The sequence below is a fragment of the Lampetra planeri genome, chromosome 14 (assembly GCF_965212315.1).
Source record: "Lampetra planeri chromosome 14, kcLamPlan1.2.h2, whole genome shotgun sequence".
Taxonomy (NCBI): domain Eukaryota; kingdom Metazoa; phylum Chordata; class Hyperoartia; order Petromyzontiformes; family Petromyzontidae; genus Lampetra; species Lampetra planeri.
Window position 1 is genome coordinate 1,268,887 of NC_136120.1, and position 23,791 is coordinate 1,292,677.

The 23,791-nt window shown below is 43.5% G+C and overlaps 1 protein-coding gene across 1 annotated transcript in view; it reads right to left on the reverse strand.

Moving 5' to 3' along the window:
* LOC144722277 (uncharacterized) overlaps positions 1-23,791 on the reverse strand; it is a 68,337-nt gene that overhangs the window by 36,854 nt on the left and 7,692 nt on the right. Inside the window, exons 4-11 of the mRNA XM_078600377.1 lie at positions 23,149-23,202; positions 22,193-22,246; positions 20,632-20,685; positions 18,372-18,425; positions 16,698-16,751; positions 13,200-13,253; positions 9,631-9,675; positions 8,499-8,552 (exon numbers count right to left, since the gene is read on the reverse strand). Coding sequence (XP_078456503.1) covers positions 8,499-8,552; positions 9,631-9,675; positions 13,200-13,253; positions 16,698-16,751; positions 18,372-18,425; positions 20,632-20,685; positions 22,193-22,246; positions 23,149-23,202 — 423 coding nt within the window. The remainder of the gene's footprint in view (positions 1-8,498; positions 8,553-9,630; positions 9,676-13,199; positions 13,254-16,697; positions 16,752-18,371; positions 18,426-20,631; positions 20,686-22,192; positions 22,247-23,148; positions 23,203-23,791) is intronic.

The window sequence follows — 23,791 nt, forward strand, 5'->3', positions numbered from 1 at the left end:
ATGCTGCTAATCCTGCATAATGCACGGGCATAATATTAATTTGAAACCCCCCCGCCCACCTCCTACGCATTTTCCATATGCTAAATTCCTCTTGATATGCAAATTATTTTGTCAAGGCGCTCTTCTTCCCACCTCCCCCCCTCCAACCCAGCTTAAATATACGCTCCAAGCTTGGTGGTGTTTCATTCTTCACCTGAGGACGGCTGCTTGCGTTGTGGCCGAAACGTCGTGAGAATTATTTTATTATGTTTTATTTTTATTATTTCATTACTTCCCTTCTACGTGACTTTACCGAAAGAACCAAGAAGAGGAATCCCTGCAGTCACGAAAGCTTTAAATCGACACATTGCACTGGTTCGAGCTCTCATATCAAGCCCTGTTACAATACCGAAATTATTAATAGGCACACATCTTTGAAAAATAGCTCATCGGATTCCTCCAAGCAGAGCCAACACTTCTCATAGCACTGGACAGCAGGATTGGCAAGCACGTACCATGAATACAAGACGAATGAATCAGCTGCGTTGGGCTATTCATTTACAATCTCTGAAGACTAGAAACACAGCAATCTGCCAAGGATGTCTCAAAGCCTTTGCAGCAGGTATCGCCTACATTGGCTCCATTTTAAACGAAGCTGGCATCATGGAAGTTGTCATTTTTTCCGCAAATGACGGTGCCTCTCCAAATGCAGGCGTCTGGCTGACGCTACATTGCCCGTGATTTGTTCAGAGCAAGTTTAGTCCACCCAGTCCGCACACACAATTGGAAGACATTCAAAATGGGAAAGATAAATGTGTAGCCGTGCAATTTATTTCTCACGCCACTGCTGACAGAATAATCTCCACTACAGGGAGCTCTAGAGATCCCCTCTATGGAGAGCAGTTTGGCCTACTACCAGTGCCGGATTATCCTCGTGGCAAAAGTAGCTATACGTGCTACGGGCCCCGCACTTTCAAGGGCCCTGCGCTAAATGCTTTCAAGCTATCAATTCCGGTTCAGTGATTCTGCACTTGCTCTATTACTATAGTACTATACTGCCTTAAACTTTTATGAACAACTGGGTGTTTAAGGTTAGCGATTTGTCGTATTATCTGGCTGTATAGCAAATGAAAAAATACAATTACTTTACTATACAAGTAAAAATTTGTATTTGAATATTTGTGTGATTTTCGTGTAATTTAGGGCCCCTTTATAATATATGCTACAGGCCCCGCACTAGCTTCATCTGGCACTGCCTACTAGTTCACATTGGCCAGACGTCGAGGAAGAAGTGGGAGCACCCACAGTTTACACCCACCATATGCGACCTACTAGTCGACTACTTGTGTTGTACCCATAGATACTGCTGGGTAGACAGAGGTGGGGGGATTTAAGGGGATACAATTCATCAAGGTGTTGTCAATTCTCATTTGTAACAAACAAACAAAAATCACACTTTCAAGATTGCTTGACGCGTAAACAAAAATATTCCAGTGAATTGACGGTGCGAATTCATGAAGAAATGCGACTGCATTTTTACATCATCTAGGAAATTTAAAAACATGCGTTTGCTCGAACCGATCAGCAATGCTTTACAATGACAAAGATCCCCCCCTGTAGCCTTAACAGACTGCCGGGGCAAATGCTGTTAGCGAGTGGTTACAAAGGCCGACACGGCACCAGGTACTCATTTTGAGTCAACCTAGCAGAAGCCCAGGACCGGTTCAGATATTCATCACCGGAGTTGACCGTGAGCGGGGATCGAACCCCCGGGTGGCCGGGATCGCAGCGCGGCATGCTCAGCGCTGCTACACCACTGCTCCCCCTTTAAAGCGATGGTACGTAACCCCACGAAGACCGGCGTTGTGAAGTGGGGGGGGGAGGGCTTCATCTATCAGTGGATTGACGAAGGGATTTACATAATTGCTATTTATACAGTACTGCATATATATCAAATAGCAAAAAATTAGGAAATGCAATTGGCTCAGATGCAGCATCTTGGAGGCATAAGTCTATGTTTTCATTGGTGTTGGCATTGCATATAAAAGTACAAACTAAAAAATTGATGGCACGCCGAAATGCAAGACACTCAACATTTTGGCCGACAGGCTTTCATCAAAATTCATTATGCCTGGGTGTCTCCTAACATCATAGCGAGTACATTCTACAAGTTTTACTTCTTCTAATGTTGATGGACACCTGCAGATAACCCGTCACAAAAGTACACCTTTGCCAAGAAAATGTTGCTGACGTGTTCATAGGCGGCACGTTAAAGTTTCATGATGTTATGAGTCGATGCATGCAAGAACCAGGAGACAGATAGTATGCGATATGGGGTTATACCTTATACAACCACTCTAGAGACTATACATGAACAGCAGTGGACACTTCATATAATTTCTGGCAATAAAACAAGAGCCAAAGTACCAACGATATAGAATTAAAAAAATCGATAAAATACCATTCATTATTACATGTGTTATGCATTCTCTAACTTTCGCATTGTTAATATTGTAATGTTGTTGTTCTCTAAGCACTAGTTGTGCCTGCACCTCTCACACATTCTGTTCCACTGTTGCCTGTTCCTCCGTACGGACCCCATTGTCATCGTTTTGTGCTGATGCGCTACAGATCTCACTTGCAAACTAGCTGGGTGACTGGCTAAACAGGACTTTCCGTGCAACAACTAAACATTGATTGATTGCATATCTTTTAAAAGGAGGATCCTTGTGCATTACATCTGCCGTTCCACCAGCATTGATTCAAGCGAAGCCTTACTCTGTCGATGAAACGCTGTAATGCCGAAACCGGTCCGGAGTTTGCTTGTGCCGAATCAATGCCCCTGAAATGATGCACTGCCAAAAAAGGGCTGTGGGGCTGAAGGGTTATGGAACAAAGATACATTGTCTCTTTTTTGATGTGGTGAACCAGATATATGAAGGAGACGTATTTATGCTTTTTTTGCTTTGTTAACAAAACGCAGTTAATATTCCTAGTTCTATCGTCTGAATAAAATAATAAATCCCTTGCTTAAAAACTTAAAAACGAGTCCAGCCACTGGCTATATAAAACACGACTTGCATGGCTTATATTGCGCCAAATCCACCATTATATCAAAATTCACACACCTGTACTTAATTTAATAGCCTTGCATTTACAAAACGTTAAACAGCTGTTATTTCAAACAATTAATACCCCCCCCCCCCCCATGAAAATAATTCACAGCAGCTGCATTGGGCTTTTAAAAGGCACCCCTGAGCCCCTGAAACATGTGTAAATTGTCCACTCGGATTGCTAACAATTAAGGGGAACTTGAACATTCAGTTTACTGTGGCACAAAACACAACACGGCTCTGTGCTGTGCAGTGGGAACCGTGGCTCAGCTTCGTGGCCAGCACCATTGCCCACTTGGACCAGTGTATACATTCTCTCATTCATTGCTGATGACCAAATGACCTTGCATGCACCTGATCTCACCACATCTTGAATTAAAAAAATGGTTGAGAACGAATAATGCCTTGGTGTATGTATGGTTACACTTATTTCGCATCGCACATACCCAACTGTGCTATTCGAAGGTGTGGCAGAAGGGACAACAAACTAAACACAAAAGGCTGTTTTAAAGAAATTAGTTTTTATCTAGACTTAAAAGTGCATAGCTCCAGTGGCTTCCTAACATAGGGAGGAAGAGGGTACCAGATGGCCGCAGAGGCGCATCTGAAAGCACCACGCGATGCGGTGACCGTCTTTGTTCAACGACTGGCCAAGAGCTGCCGCTGCAAGGATGACCGCAGTTCACGTGATGGTGGTTTATGTTCCACGATGGCTGACCACAACAACTAACAGGCGCTGTCGGCTTGTGGTGGGCAGGAGAGTGCAGTGTGCTCGTACGCCTGTGCTCCCCCGCCTTCACTAACCCCACGACGAGCAGCGTGGTGGTGACGTGTGGTCGACCTGCACGGCGTAGGGAGGCCCTCATCCAGTCGTGGATTGAAAAAGCGGCTGTACACACACATATCCTGCCAGAGAAGGCAACAAGGCCCTGCACGGCGCAATGTGGAATGGAAACATGGCCATGACCTATTTAGAGCAGTGTCGAGTACATTGGAAACGAATGTAGACGAGCATTGTCTGTGCTCTCCTGATGCCCCGAGCCCTTTCCTTCTGGGAACGGCGCACAATGGTTCATGCGGCATGGCATAAGAATGATATTTATAGAATCCGCCGAGCCTAAATTCGTTTCACTTGATATGCAATCATAATTCGTGAAAATTTTAACAATTCATATTTTAAAAAATTATGCTGCTGTGATTCAGATAGAGAACTCCAAAGTAGACCTGGTGGTTCACAATTTGGTTAAAATTGATCCCATGGCTGCAAAAGTATAAGCCATTTTAAATGGTGACCCAATTACAGCTACCCCACTGATTTCTAATGACTCACTTACTTTGTTCTCAACAGGTGATTGAATATTATGAAATATATGGTTCCATATATTAAAGAAGAGAGTGTGAAACAATGGATATTGGTAGGGGACAGGTATAGACTTCGAAATTAAATGTTTTCTCCATATTTTGTTCATTATTTTCGTGGGGAATCTATGGAAGGATCACAATATATATTCACAAGGTGGCCAAGCCAACTACAAAAATGATCATCTCTATCAATTATATTATAGTAAATTGGTTTCACACAAGTTAGTTCATCTGCACCACTGATAATACCTTCATTCCGCAGTGGATTGACAGTAGGTCATATATTATTCGTATTATGTCCATTTTATTTACCGAAAGAACCAAAGAATATGAATTCCTGCAGTCACAAAAGCTTTAAGTCAAGATTCACTGTTTCTTGTCAAGCAAAATTAAATGCAAAATGCATGAGCTATTCCATGCAATTGTAATGTATTACAGGGTGCCAGAGATAATCATTAATAATGTAAGGGTGTAATATTACCTGTGACTGTGCATGGTTTTTAATGTATTGACATTGTCGAGGAACAAACAATTTAGCAAGTATATTATAATTTTGTTAAATCATGATTCCTGCTGTGCTTTCAAATTAAGACCTAATCATACCACAGGGAAAAAAATGCACGGCTATGTTTCTTGAGTGACAGTCTTGACTATATTTTAATTGGATATTTTAAAGATCAAATAAAAACAATCTCAATGGTCTCCTCATTAATAAAAAGTTATATAAGGGGAGAGCAGTGGTGCAAAGGGGAGAGCCGTGGTGCAAATTGTTGGCGCACTGCACTGTTGAGGCTGGAAACCTGAGTTTAATTCCTCAGTCTCAGCTCACGTTCGCAGGAAATAATTTCTGAACCGTTCCCAGATGCCCCCTCTGCAACTACTTCGCCAAGATGCACTTGACCAGCACGGTGAAATACGCTCAAACAACCACAACGATCGACATGGCGTGGGGATGCCTTCATTCGGCAGTGGATTGACTATAAGTCATACATTATTCGTATTATTATTGTTTAATTATAGGCGGGCGTTCTAAACATATAAAACCAGGATCCAAGACACATGCATTAATAGCGTTGCTTTCATAAAAATAGTCATTAACAATAAATGTCTTTCACCATGTATTCTCCATGAGTATAAATAAACCTAAAATCAATCTTGATTTGAAGTTTTCGTGACTGCAGGAATCTATACTCTTTGGTTCTTTCGGTAAAGTCACGTAGGTAGAAAAAAAAATCACGACGTTTCGATCGCAACACAAGCAATCGTCATCAGGTATAAATATACAGCCGTAGAACTGCTGAACAAGAAAGGGCTGCTGCAACAAGAGGCTATATACAGGTTTGAGGTGGGTGTCACCCAAGGGTAAGTAGGCGGGGTCAGAGATGCACCAAAGGAGGATTGGCATGCTAATGCACACGAGCACAATGAGCATTATCAGCAGTCGCTCTTCGTTCATCGCGCTCACAAACAGCTGCATCCCAGTTACAAAATAAATCACCTGCAACTTGCATCAGGGAGACATTAGGGGGTCACGATGAATGGGAATGCAGGGATTCAAGCATCAAGCACTTTGCCATAGAAGTGTTCAACTTGTCTCTGAGGATATGGTGCGTGAGAGGCAAGCGTTACATCTGGTTCTGTTCAGATCACAGAGCTGGATCAGAGCTGGCAACTAGAACGGCAGCTTCTGGGCTTGAAATATAGGTGCATGTAGAATACGCGAGGAATTCAATGGCAGAGATTTGCAACTTGGAAGTTCACAATCGAGCAATACAAGGATGTAGGTAAGATGTAATTTGTGTCTGTGTGTAGAACTTTTTTGCACCGTACGTAGCCAACCATACTATTTGGAGGTGCAGGGGAAGGACAACAAACTAAACTAATAAACAAGGAGAGTGGTTGTTGGATAATCCATCTGAGCTGCGAGGCTATTCACACAAGAAGCTGCTGGATGATGTTTTCTTCATGGCCAGCAGCAGCAGCAGCTATTATCGATCCACTGCTGTATGAAGCACATCCCCACGCAATTGTGATTACTGCGACAGTCTCGACAAGTTCGGTGGTATTGCAATGCACCTTACTCCTGCACAGGGACTAATTTAATCACTTATGTTGGGGACTAATTTGATCACTTATGTTGGGGACTAATCTGATCACTCCAGGGACTAATTTGATCACTGATGTTGTTCACGTTACAAGGGCGGTGGACATGGGCCTAGAGGTCGCACGTAGAGGTTCGCGGTTTAAATCCAGCGGCCGTCGAGATTAGTACTGCTGCTGCTGCTGCGGGTGTGAAAGCCACAGCGGACGTCAACGGTCCACTGGGGGTCATTCACAGGAGTAGGCCATTGTATGCCTGACGTCAGTGTAGTTACTCAAGGTACTGAATTGGGATTATACACAGCAACCATTGGCCCCCTCTTGGCAGACTGGTGCCACAAGTCACTCTTGCAGATTAGGCTAATCCTACGCTGTTAAGTTCTCAGACTCTCAGGGTTAAGTTCTCGACAGCGTAAAACTATGCATTGATATATTCCGTTTTCCACCAATCAACGTCCACTAAGTGCCAAGATAGAATAATGTTAATACTGTGTTTGGCAAATATGTTGTATATGACTTTTGTGTTGCTCATGCTCATCTGTCGTCCAACTTTTCAACCTTTTTTGAGAAAAATAGCTTTATAGGTCATCGGATTCCTCGAGTATAAATAAATATTTTCCGATTTTGTTTTGCAGACAACACTGACACAAATCCTGTACTACAACTCACGTGACAAGAGATGCAATGCAGATTGTGCTCGATGATAATTATTAGGCCCGTTTGCAAGAAGGGAATGGATTTTTAGCACTTTACTTGTATCCACTCATACAAGAGGTGCACAGACTCTCAGGGTAAGCGCTGTGATTCAGGCCGGCACAACGCATGAGTAGCAGTGCGACAAGCTCCTCCATTCCTTGGCACTTTCCCTCCCCAATGTCAATACGATCGTATTGTACCAGGTAAGCTTTTACGGCTGAGTTCACCGAGAGTAAGCCCAGGCAATGTTCACTGATGTTGTTATTATAGGTTCAGAAATCAGCTCCACAGAATTGACACTGGAGCTCAATACGCTAAATATGACCACTTCGCTTGTGCGTGCGCAGAGACACAAAGACAAAGATCCCCCGTGTAGCCTTAACAGACTGTTTGGGCAAGTGCTATTAGGGAGCACATATGAAGGTCAGCACGGCAGATGAGGGAGTAGGTGACCAGCGCCACGCCCGACCGCCTTTGTCTCCCCGGTGGCCATGTTTACACACCGCACCAGGTACTCATTTGAGGCTGAGTCGACCTAGGGGATGCCCAGAACCGGTTCAAATAATCGTCAATGGTGTTGGCCGTGAGCGTGAATCGAATTCGAGTCGCTGGGTTCGTAACGCAGCTCGCTAACCACTACACTACCGCTCCCCACAAGAGACACACACACACTCACACAAAGAGTATCAATTTTTTTAGGCCCTCTGTTTAAACTCCAAGCAGATGCTCCATTGAGGGAGTTGTGTATTTGATGGCTTTGCGGATAAGCTCACAGTGTGCCATGATGATATGTTCACACAGCATTGTTAAGACTTCTACAAGAGACACTTGTGAGCACAAGAGACCTTTGCATATGCTTCACAAAAGCCGATTAAACAATGTAACAACGAACAAACAAGATCAGGACACTCTGCCCTCTCTACCTCCTTGCAAGGGCTCGTGTGCCATGTAAATAGTGAACCTACTTGCATAAATGGTTATGCATTGATAATTAACAATGGCTCACGATCGTTCCGTCACTTGTTTTCGGGTCGCTCCGTGAGCTGTCCGGCGACACGTCTGACATTTCGCTCCGCACGACGGGATCTTATTCGGTACACAATTCATTCATGGGAAGGAAGTAGCTGCCCAGCACGTGGAGTGAAGCGTCAGCCACTGTGCCGAATTGCACGTGACCGCGACCCAAAAGCACGCCGGAGAGAGCTTACCCAGCACGACCATGGAGGCCTAAACGGAAGCGTTGCTCACCATGCTTCCTGGCGGTCCCCTTTCTCCCTCTGGGCCAGGCAGACCTTGTTCGCCCTGCGCGTCACAGGTCACCGGGGAAAAGGGAAGACGAAAAGGGATTAATCTCAACGTAGGGTTCACTCCTTTCCTTCCTGAACAAACCGATCGATGCAATCATTAAACAACTCCGTTGTGGAGAAAAACACATTTTTTAAACCTATCACATGGTCATGCTTTCTTAAGACAATCCTTAGATGATGTCACCAATCTTAATCATTCGTACTTAAATATCCCATATAGATTGTATCCTGACAATAATTTCATTTAGAATGTCACTATAATGGTCGAAGTGACATCAATTGTTTGCTTATCTTCAAGTGGCATACCATAGGCTTAAAGAGCCACTGTAAAGGGGCAGATTCGCCATTTAGCCACAAGTAAACATATTCGACAATGGATTCATCAATCGTTACACAAGCACTATGGTATGGGTAGTGTGATGCTACCAGTGTTACTAGAGTGAGAGTATTCTCTTTTAGCGCCAGTCAAATATAACCTGTGAACTGTAAGTCACATCTTATTTCGTACATTTAATTTGGTCATTCTCTTCGTCGAGTCGACTATATGTACTAGTAAAACATGTCTTCTTCTTCTCCTCTAAGTCATCAATTGTTGGCGTGAGCGGCACGTTATTTTTCCTGCCATGTATTGTCTGGTGAGAAAATAACTGAACTTTGTAAAACATAGTTGTGTGTCCATATATAGCCAACTACCATGTTTGGTCTTTCTCCGCGCAACATTGTTTGTAATAACTTTACAAAATTAGCTTAGTAAGGCATCTTTACTCAAGACGAAATAATGTTGTTTCGTCACTCTTTCGTCTTTGGTTGACAGTTGTAGTCATCGTCAAGCTTTGATTTCCATTCACTCATAGTCATCGTTGACTGAAATTAAAAAAAGGCCTTTTTTATTTTAAAAAAATAGGAGATGGCTAGGATTCAAAGACCGTGGGGAAAAGAAAGAGAGAGAGAGGGGACTTGAAAAGCGTGATCCCAATGATTGGGACGATTGCTCGGAAGTGGAAGAATGTTGACCAAAACGAGAGCCGGACGCTGCACCACCAGCACCACCACGGCGGCACTACTGGCGGTACCTTGTGCCCCAGCGTTCCCATTTGTCCTTGAGATCCGGACGGTCCCTGCAATCAGTGACGAGAGGCACCTCCGATTAGCGCGGTTGGCTACGTAACGGTGCTAAAAAAGCTCGACGTACATAGGAGAGGCGCGTGCTTTCACCCCAGTCTCCTTCAAATTAGAGTCACTGCCACACCCGAAGCAACCGTCGAACAAGAGGATTTGTGAAGGATAAAGGCTCATTGCTCAGGGGGTGACACTGAAAAGCAAACCTGTACAATTTGAAATGGGAAGTGTCAAGGAATGTATCATTAATGTAACTGCAGCAATTCTCCTTCCATATATACAAATACAATTTGTTTGTGTTTGGTAAACAACAATACAAACTGGAGGAGGGTTAACTTGTTTTAACCTTTTAACTCATTAAGTTCCAGACTATAAAGTAATTCAATTCAATTACAAAAATGCCATGATTGTCAGGCATGTAGGAATTGCTAAAATACATTTTAAAAATTCATAATATGTACTCCCTTTGTGTATGAATACGCAATAATTATCTTGCACCTAAATAATTTTCCTACTGAATCCAAACCATATTAATGAGTTTTTTTTTATCAAGCTGCAACAAATTTCCACTTAAAACTGTTTTGGCACGATGAAGTCAAGATATTTTTAGTTGAGCAAGATTTCCTGCCATTTCTGATTGTAATGTATAAAACACGTCTACTATTAACACCATTAATATAATTGCAACTTTGTTCATTTGGCATACATGTGATTAATTTATGAATGCAATGTAACAAATAACAAAGGAAATACTGTTGTACATTTTTTTCTGTCCAAACATTTTGTCTCCTTATAAGCTGTAGTTCACACACACATGCACACACGTCACAAAAGCCTGTGTTGTGTGTTGTTGAAGCATGCCGAACAACTGGCATAGATAAACCCTGGCTTAGCGTAGGTGTTATTTTTCCATCATTCATCATCTGTGGGGAGAAGCACACATGTGCAAAACATACAATGCTCGTGGTGCATAAAAACAAGTTAGGACTTGTGAGCTGAAACTGCAACTGACCTGTCTACCAATACAGGCCAGTTCCGAACTTTATGGCCAATTGCTTTTGGAATTCATTAAACGTAAGCGAAGGTGGATTTTTTTTGTTGTTTAACAATATGGTCAAGCATGTCATCCCATATGTTTTTGAATGCTTGAATAAGTTGTGTCGACAGCAACTTCATCTCACCCTGCTTTAACGGAATAGGATATTGAAACTGTCAAAAAAAGTCGAATGGCCATGAAAAGCCATTTCCCGTAAAATAACAATAACACATATCTTAAGGCATGCACATTCATACTGCAACTACACAATGGCAATTACAGGGAAAAGGAGAGAGAGAGAAAAATATAATTTTCCACCATCTGAAACTATTGTTTTAAGTTGTTACGCATTACTTAAAACTGACACAAGTGTGTTTTTTGTAGCCGTTCGAAATATTGTATGATTAGTTAAAGCCATTCAATCGTAATCCGATTAAACAATAGTGTTAAACAACATCAACGTGGAGTCGTGCATGAGAAAACGGTTGGTTAAACAATCCGAACGATTTTATTTTAAAAAAACAAAAACCACGATACGTGCCGACTCTCTCCACGAATTCCTGCACATTGCGGCTTTTTGAGGGGACTCAGTTGTTGAATCTCAACGTGGGAGCACGCTGAGATTCCCTTAACGCAATTGCACTTTTGACTGGCTGCTCTTGCCTCTGGAATTTACCTCTGCAGCATTCGAGAACGCATTGGAACAATTAGTCTCCAATTATTTCAGTTTCTAGGCAGAACTATTACGTAAATATATATTCAACAAAAAAACACACAATTGACTCGGCACATGGCATTTGACGTGGGGCTTTTGTTGAGGAAAATTTAACTTCATCTGACAATAAATAAAACGTTTGTATTTTGTATACAATTTTACAGTTTGCTTGATGATATCGTAATGTATGGACATGGATGGGCAATGATAACGATCATTAAACTATTAAACACCTACATACCGCATATTCTGTACCCTGCAGTTTAAGGTGTGTTTTTGCATCTGTGATAAATCATACACTGTATGCTTTTATACAATGACCAGTTTGTGTTAGCAAGAAATAAAGCCATTTGTCCAGCTGTGTGTGCATGTATGTGTGTGGAAATTTACTTAACAAATGCAAAGAAAACAATAGCTGAACGAGTGTATTGGTATGCACGAAACATTATACAATATTAATAGTTTGTTTTACTAAGTGTGTGCATTCGTATGCATCTAGAGGGGGTCTCCAGAGCTCATGCAAGTGGAGAGCTCTTCTGCTAACACGATGGCAGGGTGGTAACATTTGTGCCTCACAAGAAGGCTCTGGACTCAATTCCCAACTCGGGTGTCGTTCTATGTGGCCATTTGTATGTTCTTCCCCTGTTCTGCACAAGTTTTCTCTGGATTCTCTGATTTCTTCACATGGCTAATAAAAAAATACGATATAACCGGTGCACAAAAAAAACCAACATCCCAATGCTTAAAATGTTACTCAATTGGAATTGCACAGCAGTAACAACGCCCCCTCATAAGGGGAAACCTGGTAAGAACCGTCTTGGAAAAGCATCTTGAGACTCAGTGGGGATTTCCTGGGTAAACAGGAATCGTAATAAATAGTCACGAATTAGCAACCGTGAGACTGCATCTATATCTATACTCATGTCAATGTGCATTTATATTAAAGAGGGGAGATATATTATCGTTAGACGCAAACGAGTGCAAATGTTTGCATGTAAACCCAAGAATGCATATGCACATTACCATGACAAGTATAACAATTAGCATTTATTCGTTTGGAATTATAGTATATGGACAAATTCAATATTTGTTTATAAATACCATGTACTGTATATTGCAGAAAGCTTCAGGTGCACAGACAATGGCTTTTCACATTGTGTTTCAAAATGCTTTCCTGAATTGAAGTGCACAGGATGCAATATCATTATGAAAATGTTTCCCTGTCAAAACCAGCAGTCAGCGACCTTTAAAGTCGGCTAAAAGCAAAATTAATAATGTTCTTGATTGGTGCCTGTCTGCTGAATGTCACCCATTTTTTGTTCTCATCACATTTCACTACTTGATTTAACCTTTATATTTTGACCTTAAAAGTATTCATTGTTCGGCTATGTTGTATACGAACCCCCAGTAGCCAGAAAAAGAGATAAGGCAGAAATGGCCCAGTGCTTTAGTGAGCAGTATACAATAGCATGGGGGTGTTTAGGCATCCGAGTATATGTCAACCCAGTACCCAAGTCTCAATAAGGGCAGTTGTACGGCACAAAGAGTTCAATATTCCAAGGTTGCCATATAAATCATTCGAGACATCCACTGCATTGCGGTAAGGCCGTCCATGCACCGCGTTTGCGCGGAGGTTTTATATTTTTGTTTGCTCACTGTTATGATTGTAGATTTAACAGAGCAGGAACCAGCGGCAATATGAAGCGAAATATGACCATGCGGGCGTACTGCAATGCACGGTCACAAGCACAGTTCAAAGGGAAGGTGGTTACCGTTCTCCCAGGCTCGCCTCTCATTCCAGGATACCCCGGCGTTCCCGCTTCTCCCTGTTTGACAACAAACAATATCCAAATTCACATTCAGGATTTTTGTCCTGTTTTTTTTTTATATCGGCACTCGCCGCCACATGTCTGCGCATGTATAACAATGGTAGGGCAGCGTTTGAAAGTGTTTTTTTCACTTTCGCTATCAAAATGCAAATTGTGCTTGTTTTATATCCACATCCTTTCATGTTTTTTCCTTGTGAGCCCAGTTTGTAATTGAGAAGGACTGCATTTGCAGCATGCTGAAATAAATGTCATAACGCCTTTGTGAGCAATAAAACATTGGCAGAGCTTTCTATTCTCACGGAAATAGCATTGCATAAACAAATGTCACGAAATATAATACGCAGGCCATTTACATGGTAAATACAGCTCAGCGCTGAAAAACAAAAATGACGTTAACATTTATTCAGTTGTAGTTCTTTGCCTACCTTGTTATGTTGCACTTACAAATATTTTTTGGGCTTCATGAAACACTTTGGAAACAGTATTTTTATTTAAGGTAATTTTTTTGCTTGAAGACTTCACGAGCGTGCTGGCGTGTAGACAGTTCCATGGAGACAGCTCAACCGATTTACATAGTCATTTATGACGTGAAAGTTTGCCAAGTAAAAAAATATATATATCTCTCTCAAAGTCTTAAAAATATATATTTTTTTCTGACAAAAAATTTGAATAGTTTCAATGTATCTTCATCATAATCTGAAATATTTAAACGTAATTGTCCCACATTTTTTAAAGGGCTTTATAGATTTGCTTTGGGATATGCAGAATGGCTTTGGTGCCATTCGGTCAACTCCAGTTATTGGGCGCTGAATGATGAGTGGGTGTGCGGGTGTGTATGTGTTGGGGGGTGGCGATTTGGCAGGGGGTAACGCTGACGTGCGTGTGCAGGCGCGATAAGTGATTAGTAGCCACAAATCAAAGTGGCCAGGTGGAGAAAAATAATTCGTTGGGGGGCGCGCGGAGGGTGGCTGCCCCAGTGAGAGATTGCACTCTCATAGGCCTCCCTTGCCGTGAGTCACCGCGGCGGCGGGATCGCGGTGGTACTGCACAAAGCACTTAAATTGCCGGCCCCCACAGAAGAACCTCCCGGTTTCAACCTCGACCACAGCAATGGCTGCATTTGCGTCGCATCGAAAAGCATCCGCACGCGTGCAGCCCTCTCAGACGTGCAGTCCGTCCGCTGAGGACGATGACCTCTCTTGCATCGGGGGTCCGGTGATCCTTCGACATTTTGTCACGGTTGCTACCTTTGGTTCCTGTGAGTTCGAATGCGACTTAGCGAGACGGACGTTTGAACGACATGCGCATCCTTCCACTGAGATCACACACGCACAGTGGGCTGAGGGTAATTCCTGAGTTCTATCTTCTATGGTCGACACAGTAACCACCACTTCTTCAAGATGCCGTCTCTCAAGTAGCTGAGTAGCTTGAGCCAAGCCTGCGGCGCCATTGCTGCCTGTACTGATACTTTCCCGTGAATCTACAGAAATTGCACATCTTCTCAAATTTGAGTGAAGTTATATTCTTAAAGTGCAAAGGCTGACCTCCTTTACTTATTTTTGTTATTATTGTTAGTTTTAGCAGAGTGAAGCAAATCCTGCTGAGTTGCCAGAAAAATATTGGCATAGAGCGATTGCAACCATCTACGACACGGAGAGAAAGTGGCCCACGGTGCCTGCTGCGCTCACCAATCTCAACCACGCCGGGCTCGATCACAAACCTCGGCACGGACAAAAACACATTCCTGCGGAGGGAGCTGGTAGGAACGTTGGGTTGCTCGGTCAATGGCCAGGGTCAATGGCCAGGGTCAACGGCGGCGTGGTGTATTCCGCAAATATGCCCGACTGTGAGGGTGGGCACAAGCCAGCGTGAGTAGGTTAAACGTTGAGTTTTATAAGGGCACCACGGGGTGACCAGCCCCTCCCCTCCCCACCCAGCCCTACCCCTCCCATCCCCCACCCAGCCCCACCCTCCCCACCCTTCCCACCCAGCCCCTCCCCACCCTACCCACCCAGCCCCACCCTCCCCACCCATCCCCTCCCTCCCCACCCAGCCCCTCCCCACCCTCCCCTCTCCACCCAGCCCCACCCCTCCCATTTTTGTATACACGACGGACGGACGGACACAATAATCCCCTGTGGACTGGTGTAACCAGGAGGTTCCTACCAGTATTAACGTTGCTGATCAACTCCACCGCCGTGTGAAACGTCACAAAGTGGGCTCACGAGGGGGGAATGGCGCACGACTGCCCAAATGTAAATGCCCCCCCCGCCCGCACCCCGCCGCGTGCCTACAAAACGTCGCGTAAACGCGTAAGGTCGGCAATTTATACTTCAATATACTGTTTCTCCGACGTGAACTTGCGGTCGTTGACTCTGCGATCGCCCTCTGATGCAATGTGACGCTCCATTTAGTGCAGAAGCTAAGGGGGTTAATTGTTAAACTGAAGAAAATAAAATGATATATTTGCCCACGGCATCGTGTGGACTGCTGTTGTTTGGCATTCACGGAATGTGCTCAAGTAGCGGTGGTAGGAAATTGGTGCCACTGAAGTCCCATGCAGTCAACGCCAATTATTTTCACTCAACTGCTTCTCACTTGTGTAACCCCGAATGCAAACAACCTCCTCCTCTCACAGCATCAACCGCACATGTGGGTCTGTGCACACAAAATGTGTTGACAATATAAATGGCTACCGTGTAGACCAGACGCGATGTGAGACTAATTAAATGCATGAGCTCGCTTCCTTTCCTCCTCCGACATCTGTGACAAAGAGCTTGATAGCTCATCGGATTCCTCCAGTATAAATATGCTGATTCTGACATCTACGTATGGACAACGATATCAAATATATTATTCTCACAAAGTTATCAAAAGACTGGTAAACATGTTAAGCTGACGTTTCTGCTCATGGTTATTGCTCTAAAGAAGTGCCATTGCCCCGAGAATGCTTATTGTTTGTGTGACATTATAAAGTGGTGGGTTTCTTTCATTGTAACAGGTATTTTAATACTGAGTGTCTCGACCACAATTAACAGAGCCACTGAGCTGTTATTTGAAGCCACAAAACCAAATGCTGTTATTCTGTAAAGATTTCACGTCACTGAGAAATGCAGTCCACCAGAATGGGCCACTGCCCACGGTGGTCGATGTTGACACAGCGAGATACAATCGAGGGCCGGGGATAAGGTTCTATGAGCAATAGCAGCTCTGACGGCTCCTACTTTATCTTGACTATTTATACATCAGTTACCAGCAGATTACAACCAATCATGGCAAGAGCTGCTTGGGCCCAACAGCATTTTATCCACAAGACAATAGTTTGATCTCGATGACACGGGTGACCTTCTTTTGCTCTCCATAAATGTTAACGTTGTCGTCAGGTGCCTGAAGTAATAACTTTGGGGAAAATAAAAATAATTATAATAATGATAATCTCACCTTAAGTCCATTGAGGCCTGATAAACCATTCTGTCCATCTTCTCCTGGGTAGCCCTAGCAAGAATTCAACAACGAGTTATTGCAATATACACCTACAGAGCAAGATTGTCAGCAACAACAACAACAACACCATACAGCAAATGTTAGAACACATTGAGATATATAAAACCATCTCAAGTTGTGTGCTCGAAATAGGTCTATGGCTCAGGATCCCCCATCTCATCTGTTGGCAGTTTCCCCACACCGCCTCTTGTCACTGCTATCTATTACACATTCAACGGTGTATATCGCTGGCCGCTTGGCATTTGTGGGGCGTATGGGTCCTGCGCTCAGCAACTGCAATTCATGGAGAGAGAAAAAAAAATCCTCAACACCACGCTCAATCCTCGGAATCTTGAGCCATATCGAGAAAAGGAGAGGCGAGGTGGCACCCCCATTGCCTTCCTCAGCAATGTTTTTTTGTTTAAGTGATACCATTACTGGCTGCAATACGTCATATAGTATAATAAAAGGGAAATTTTAGAATATGTTTGTCTGTTCAAAATGTTTAACGTACCTCCCGACATGCAACAAACTTGAAATTTGCCATGTGGGTACTTTCCAGACTGTACACCATGCAAAAAATATTAAAATACACTTGTGTTTTTTTGGGGGGGGGGGGAGGATCTCAATAATGCATATTTTTTGCACAGCAAGTGAGCTGTGACGTCACATCTGTCATGTCACCCGCGCATGCGGAAGCGTAACTCAGTGTGCCTGCTGACGTCACGCATCCCTCCCCCAACCCTCCGCGGGTAAAGTGCCATACAAATGTGTTGCAGGTCTAAGGCGTTCTTCGCGCAGCATTGCTTTATTATTACAGTCGTTTACTGCTGTACGCACCCTGAAAGTTGTGTGTGTCTGCAGCAAACGCGCGCGTGTTTGTGTGTGTAGTGGTTAGCGCGCTGCGCTACGAACCCGGCGACCCGAGTTCGATTCCCGCTCACGGCCTCCCCTAGGTCGAATTAGCCTCAAACGAGTAACTGGTGTGGTGTGTGAACATCGCCACTGGGGAGACAAAGATGGCTGGGCGTGGTGAATCCAAGTCCCGGGCGAAGCCAGGTACTAAAGCTGGTATAGTATATGCGGAACATGTAAAGGCCATGTCACCTGCGTCACTAACAAGCTCATTTGATGTGCTGTAGACGAAATGGGCCAGTATACGATGATATGCCATACTTGCACTTTTCAGAACACCAGATATAAATACTGGCACTTTTCACAAGGGTTCCTAATCATATGCTGCGATGTATCTACAGAGGGGACAGGGCATTTAGCATGGGCTGAAAGCTGCTTGCGGGGAATTCACTAATGTAATCCAGTTTCATAGGAGATGGCTTGTAAAACACCATGCAGGTGTCATCTTCGACATCCAGAACTATAAGTGTTCTCAGTGGACGTGGCATTGAACACGATCCGTTTCCATCGCTCACTATCTTGTGCTCGCCTCAGTGCATCCACCGCAGTCATCCAAAGCATCACTCTCGCACCTTCTACCCAACCCATATTCTGCCACCCTCTCCTGAATTTTCCATAAATCATCCTCTCCATCATATCTTTCTTTAGATGATGGCCTCTTGCTCCGTGTAGGTGTAAGAACGTGCAAATGATGGATGTACAAGACAACTTGCTCACCTTTGACCCTGGGAGACCTGTGAGGCCTGGACTGCCCTTTGAACCGGGTTCCCCCTGCACAGCAGAGGTAGCAGACAGCACTAAATTGCTTCACTGAAATAATAGCTTCTGGATTAATATCACCTTTGAGTATAAATAATCATGTAGACTTTACACTATTTATAAGATGACATGTTATATCATTAGTCCGAAAGGTCAATCGGGAGGTGGGCTAAATAATATAACTGTCGTGGCCAGAGATAAACAGAAGTACATTTATGTGTGTGTAGAACGAATGGAAGTATATTTTATTAGCATATGTGTAATACCCATAATGCTCCACAACAGTGCAGAATGAAGGCAGTGATGATGCCAATCATTTTCTGGCAACTCAATAGTATTTGTTTTACAAGCTTCAGTCTGGTAAAAACAATAACAATAATACACTTTTTTCCCCAGGAAAATGCCAATTATTTTACTAGGAAGGCCTTACAGAGCCTCAAGACTTTTTTACAGTTGACCCAAAGGTCTAGCAGGTAGAGAGTTTGCTTGCTGATACAAATTCTGCTGGATTTCACGAATCGAGAAGGCCAGTTAGCTGAAGGGTGATCAAATGCAACTTTTTTTCGCGGCGTGATGAACAGAAGTATGCTTATGTAGATCTGACCATCTTCATCATTGAGCCGATGGTGACGTTACGTAAAGCTTAACAATCTATCGCAGAGGTCATCTGTTATGGTATTTCGTCCTTTGACAAAAACACGACGTGAGCACAAATCCTGCACCATTTAACGCGATTTGGCCAGGTGCAATCAATCAACACCACCGCCGTTCTGTACGAAAGAGGAAGAGCTTGAGGCATGAACAATCGTATGCTAACGTGACACTCCAGGCGTTGCAAAGTTTTCGATTCTCACCGACATTTAATTAAGGAGCTTAATGGTGCTCAAAAGACAAAACTCGCTGAGGTGCACTGCCCACTAGGCATGAATTATAAACATCCTCTTAAGTCGCTGGATCCTCTACATAGGAGATGGCACTCCAGCATGATTTGCAGCATAATTAAAATTGACTCTTTTTAACATGACGTGTTTGCCGGAATATATGACGGAACCTCCCTTTTTCACATTCACTTATTGCTAACCGTATTACAAACATTGGGTGCAGCGGGTTGTTATCAGTGGTCAGTGTACTGTGCAGTGCTGTGAACCTGGAGCAACCACAGTTCGATTCCTAGGCCACAGCTGAGATTAGTGGCAAGTGACATCACGAACTGGTCTTGGCTGCCTCTTCACCAACCTGCACTGACCAGGGTGGTGAGTTATGGTCGAAAAATCCATTCACAAAGGGGTTGCAATTGATCATTATTAAGAATATCTGTGGCGATTGGGTGAATGCGATTTCATAAAAAAAAAGATTTGGAAATAATGTTCTGAGAATTATATAAATAAGCAGGGTAGACAGGGCAACTTTAATGATGATGATCGAATCCATCACGGAGCAAATGATGTGCATACTGCTGAACGAATACATTCTAAGGCCGCACTCATTACACACAAAGTGCTTGCCACGAATGAACCACAATACCTCGCTGATCTCGTCAAGGAGCATGAACCATCAGGTGAACTCTGGTCATCCTCGCAGCGGTGGCTTTTGGCAAGCCATCAAACAAAGACGGTCACCGCATCGCACACTTTCAGATGCACTTCTGCGGCCACCTGGAATGCTCTTCCTTCCAATATTCGGAAGCCAGCGGGGCAATGCACTTTTACATAATCTATATTGAAAACTCATCTTTTTTTTTACTGATTTTTGTGTTAAGTTTGTCCTTTCCATCGCACCTTCGATTAGCACGTTTGGCTACGTACGGTGCGAAAGAAGTTCAACGTACATTCATACATACATACGTATGTACGTTCGCAGTTGTGCATTATAGCTCCGCGGGTGTGCTCTCGGATTGTATTGGACATGATGCTCGACATCGCTCAGAACAACTTGTGCAACAACCCGAAAGCGCACGAGAGAGCTAATAACATGCAGACATACAGATAACATACAGACAGACAGATAACAGACAGACAGACCACATACACACACACAGATAACAGACAGACAGATAACAGACATACAGACAGATCACATACAGACAGACAGATAACAGACAGACAGACAGATCACAGACATACAGATAACATACAGACAGACAGATAACAGACAGACAGATAACAGACATACAGACAGATAATATACAGACAGACAGATAATATACAGACAGACACACCTTCCTCCCTGGTGGGCCTCCTACTCCAGGCTCACCCACTGGCCCCTGCACACCCTGTCAGAACGCCCAACGATTATCTCAAAAGAAGCACCGAGAGGCAATCAATCAGCAGAATCCATTCTGATAAAAGGAAAAGCAAACAGTATCTACAGAAGCAGAGGCGGCAGTATTCCAATTGCGCATCCCGAGATAACATTTAGAAACGTCGATGTTAAGCTGCTTAACGAGAACTTCTTGCTCAAATAATTACGTAAAATTACATAAACAAATATATTGTAGTCTTGATGCTCTTGCCATGAATTCATCATAACGTTTGCAGTGTTGTGAGACACGGTCCAATTGAAATGTTTTTTGCAAGTTGTACATAACCACACATACGGCACAATCTACGACTGTGGCCAAAGTCATATATACATAGCACGTAAAAATGTGCCATATATACATGTCATAAGTCTGTACATAGCATGTACAGACGTTTCGTACACTTAACGGCCTTGGGAGAAAAAACGCATTTGCAGGTATGCCACTGGAGAACATTCCTTAAAGTCCGGTTTTCATGTCCAATGGCATCTTTCGGCTTTCACTCCTCAAAACAATTGAGATCTCGTTCATGCATTGCTCAACATAATGCACGGGACATTCCAGGCTCACGACAGCAGCCGTCAAAAGTGAAATGCAAAGGCGAAAGCCCTGCAATTGCTTACTCTCACCACTGCTGGCGGGAAGGGGCTTCCATGTTAGTGGAGGGCCAGAGCCCCCCCCACCCCGCTACTCCCCCCCACTAAAAGGTGTTTTGCCTACTCTTCCAAGCTGGTCAGACGTCTTAGAAGAGGTGGGAGTCCCCACGCTTTACCCCACCGCGCACAAACTGCCGGTCAACGAAATGTCACAGCAGCCATGAATGAAGTTCCTACGAATGATGAATTGCACCGTCCACCTTAATGATGGCAACATTCAAAACACGCTTCTCATTCTAAACATTAACCTCTGCTGCCTTCAAGTTTATTTTTCCTATGAATAATTCTCAACCTTACGATTTGCCACTGCCATCCGCAAAGCTTACACTTAAGACATAACTGTATCCAACCTATAAGACCGTACTTTTAACACTATTTTTAACGTGAGCTATTACAAATCACAGTGCCTCTTCAAGCATGGCGGGTAGCAGTTCAAGAGTGTAAACACATGAACGAATATTAATTCATCTTCGGTCTGCCAGAAACTTTGTCTGTGACAGTTTAGCCAACAGGGAATCATCCTCATGGCTCAGCACTTGGCTTACACGACCCCGGTAGCATGCAAGGAACTGAGTTATTTATTTTTAGATACGATTATGCAATTTTTTACAGAATCACCAAGCAAAGTTGAGTTCCCACAATCTATCTCATTGATTCATCATTCCCCCATTTGCCACCGGCTGGGCCCTTTAGCCGTGTCATAAAAAAAATTGACTTTGCGTTGTCAGTTAATTATAACGTATCGTAAACATGACTGCAGATTATGCCCTAAGCGATGATGCGGGAATGCGGTGTAATGCTTAGGGATGTGGTTGCTGCCTTACCCTGTGTCCTTTGAGTCCAGCTGCCCCAGGGAGCCCGGGTCCCCCTCGACTGCCCTGGAATGTAAAGGTGCATTTTTATGAAAAAATAAGTTGAGACCTCCAAATCCCTTATACCACTCGCAAAACGTAAACTGTCTTCGCCGCCAGGAAATACACTTTTCAAGCAATAGGTTTAAACACATGTCAATCAAAGCCCCGTTAAATGTCACCTTGGAAGCACTCTCGCCTCCGTTGCAGAAATCTCCTTTAGGAGGAAGGTGACGGTATTTTAACATCACTCGAGAATATTTCAAATCTGCATGGAGGGTCTTGAAATGACAGGTTTTAAAATTAAAATTTTCATTATAAAAAAACAGACTAATGAGCGCTGTTACTCGCTTCACAATTTGATTTTGCAACGAACGGAGCGACGGCGGGTCACAGAAATATTCACTTCATGGGAATTTGTCGCAGCCACGTCCTGCGGATTTTGACCGATGGCCCACGAATATGATTGCTGTGAAGGCTTTCACGTCAGTTAACCATAGGGGTGAGAGTCCTCGAGTTCCCCTCTTGTGTGAAACGAGGCACGTTCGTGTAAACCCACACCTGTGCTGCCACACAAGCCCCCCCCCCCCGACGCGCAGGTGTGGGCGGCCGGGCGCGGGGGGGGGGCATGCCGTGGCGGGTGGGGTTTGCTCTGTGGGTCTGGGTGGCCTCTGCGACAGCACCATCTTGATCATTATTAGAGAATATTTAACGACCGAATGGGCTGCAACACAAATAATTAGTGTCTTGAATGCCACCGTGTGGGTTTTGCAAGGTTCGGTAAGCATAAGAGTTCACAGATGAGTAGACATTTTTTTTTATTATGTAAGGCATTGCTGCAAATTGATTCAACATTGCTATAACGTAGATTGTACATTTGTTAGCCATATACATATGACCACGGCGATTATGACGTGAAGGAGCCTTACCGGGTCTCCCTTTTCTCCTTCTCTTCCCGAAATCCCTCGAATCCCAAGGGGACCCTGACACGAGAAAAAACCCACACTTAGAGTAGAAATGAGAAGCCCACACGCTCATCGTTAACACTTGGTCATTAACTCATTTCTTTAGAACTGCTTTTTGTGTTTAGTGTTTTGTCCTTCCCCCGCACCTCTGATTAGCACGGTTGGCTACACATGGTGTGAAAGAAATTCAACATACATAACAGAAAAATGCATGAACTCGTATAAGCTCAGCACCAAATAAATATAAAACTGGATCGATACACATCTAACGATAAGTGTTTTTAAGCACCTATCAATAGGTGTAAACATTTCCCATTAAATATGGCTTGTATATTGGAAGCTGGCTATAAACACATTTCCCATATAAGTAACACGTGCTTACATTGCACTGGTGGAGGAAAAGTGAAGAGAAACTTCTGATAAAAGCACACTTGGTCTTGTTTTCAAGCAGTGTGCGTGTATCTGGATTTTGCCAATACAAGTTACATCATAGAATGTTTTATTATTAAGTAAATGCCCTTTTTATGATATATGAATGTATAAAACACACTAACGGTAGTAACTGACTGATAAAATGTTATCATCGCTGAGACATGTGCTTAAATTG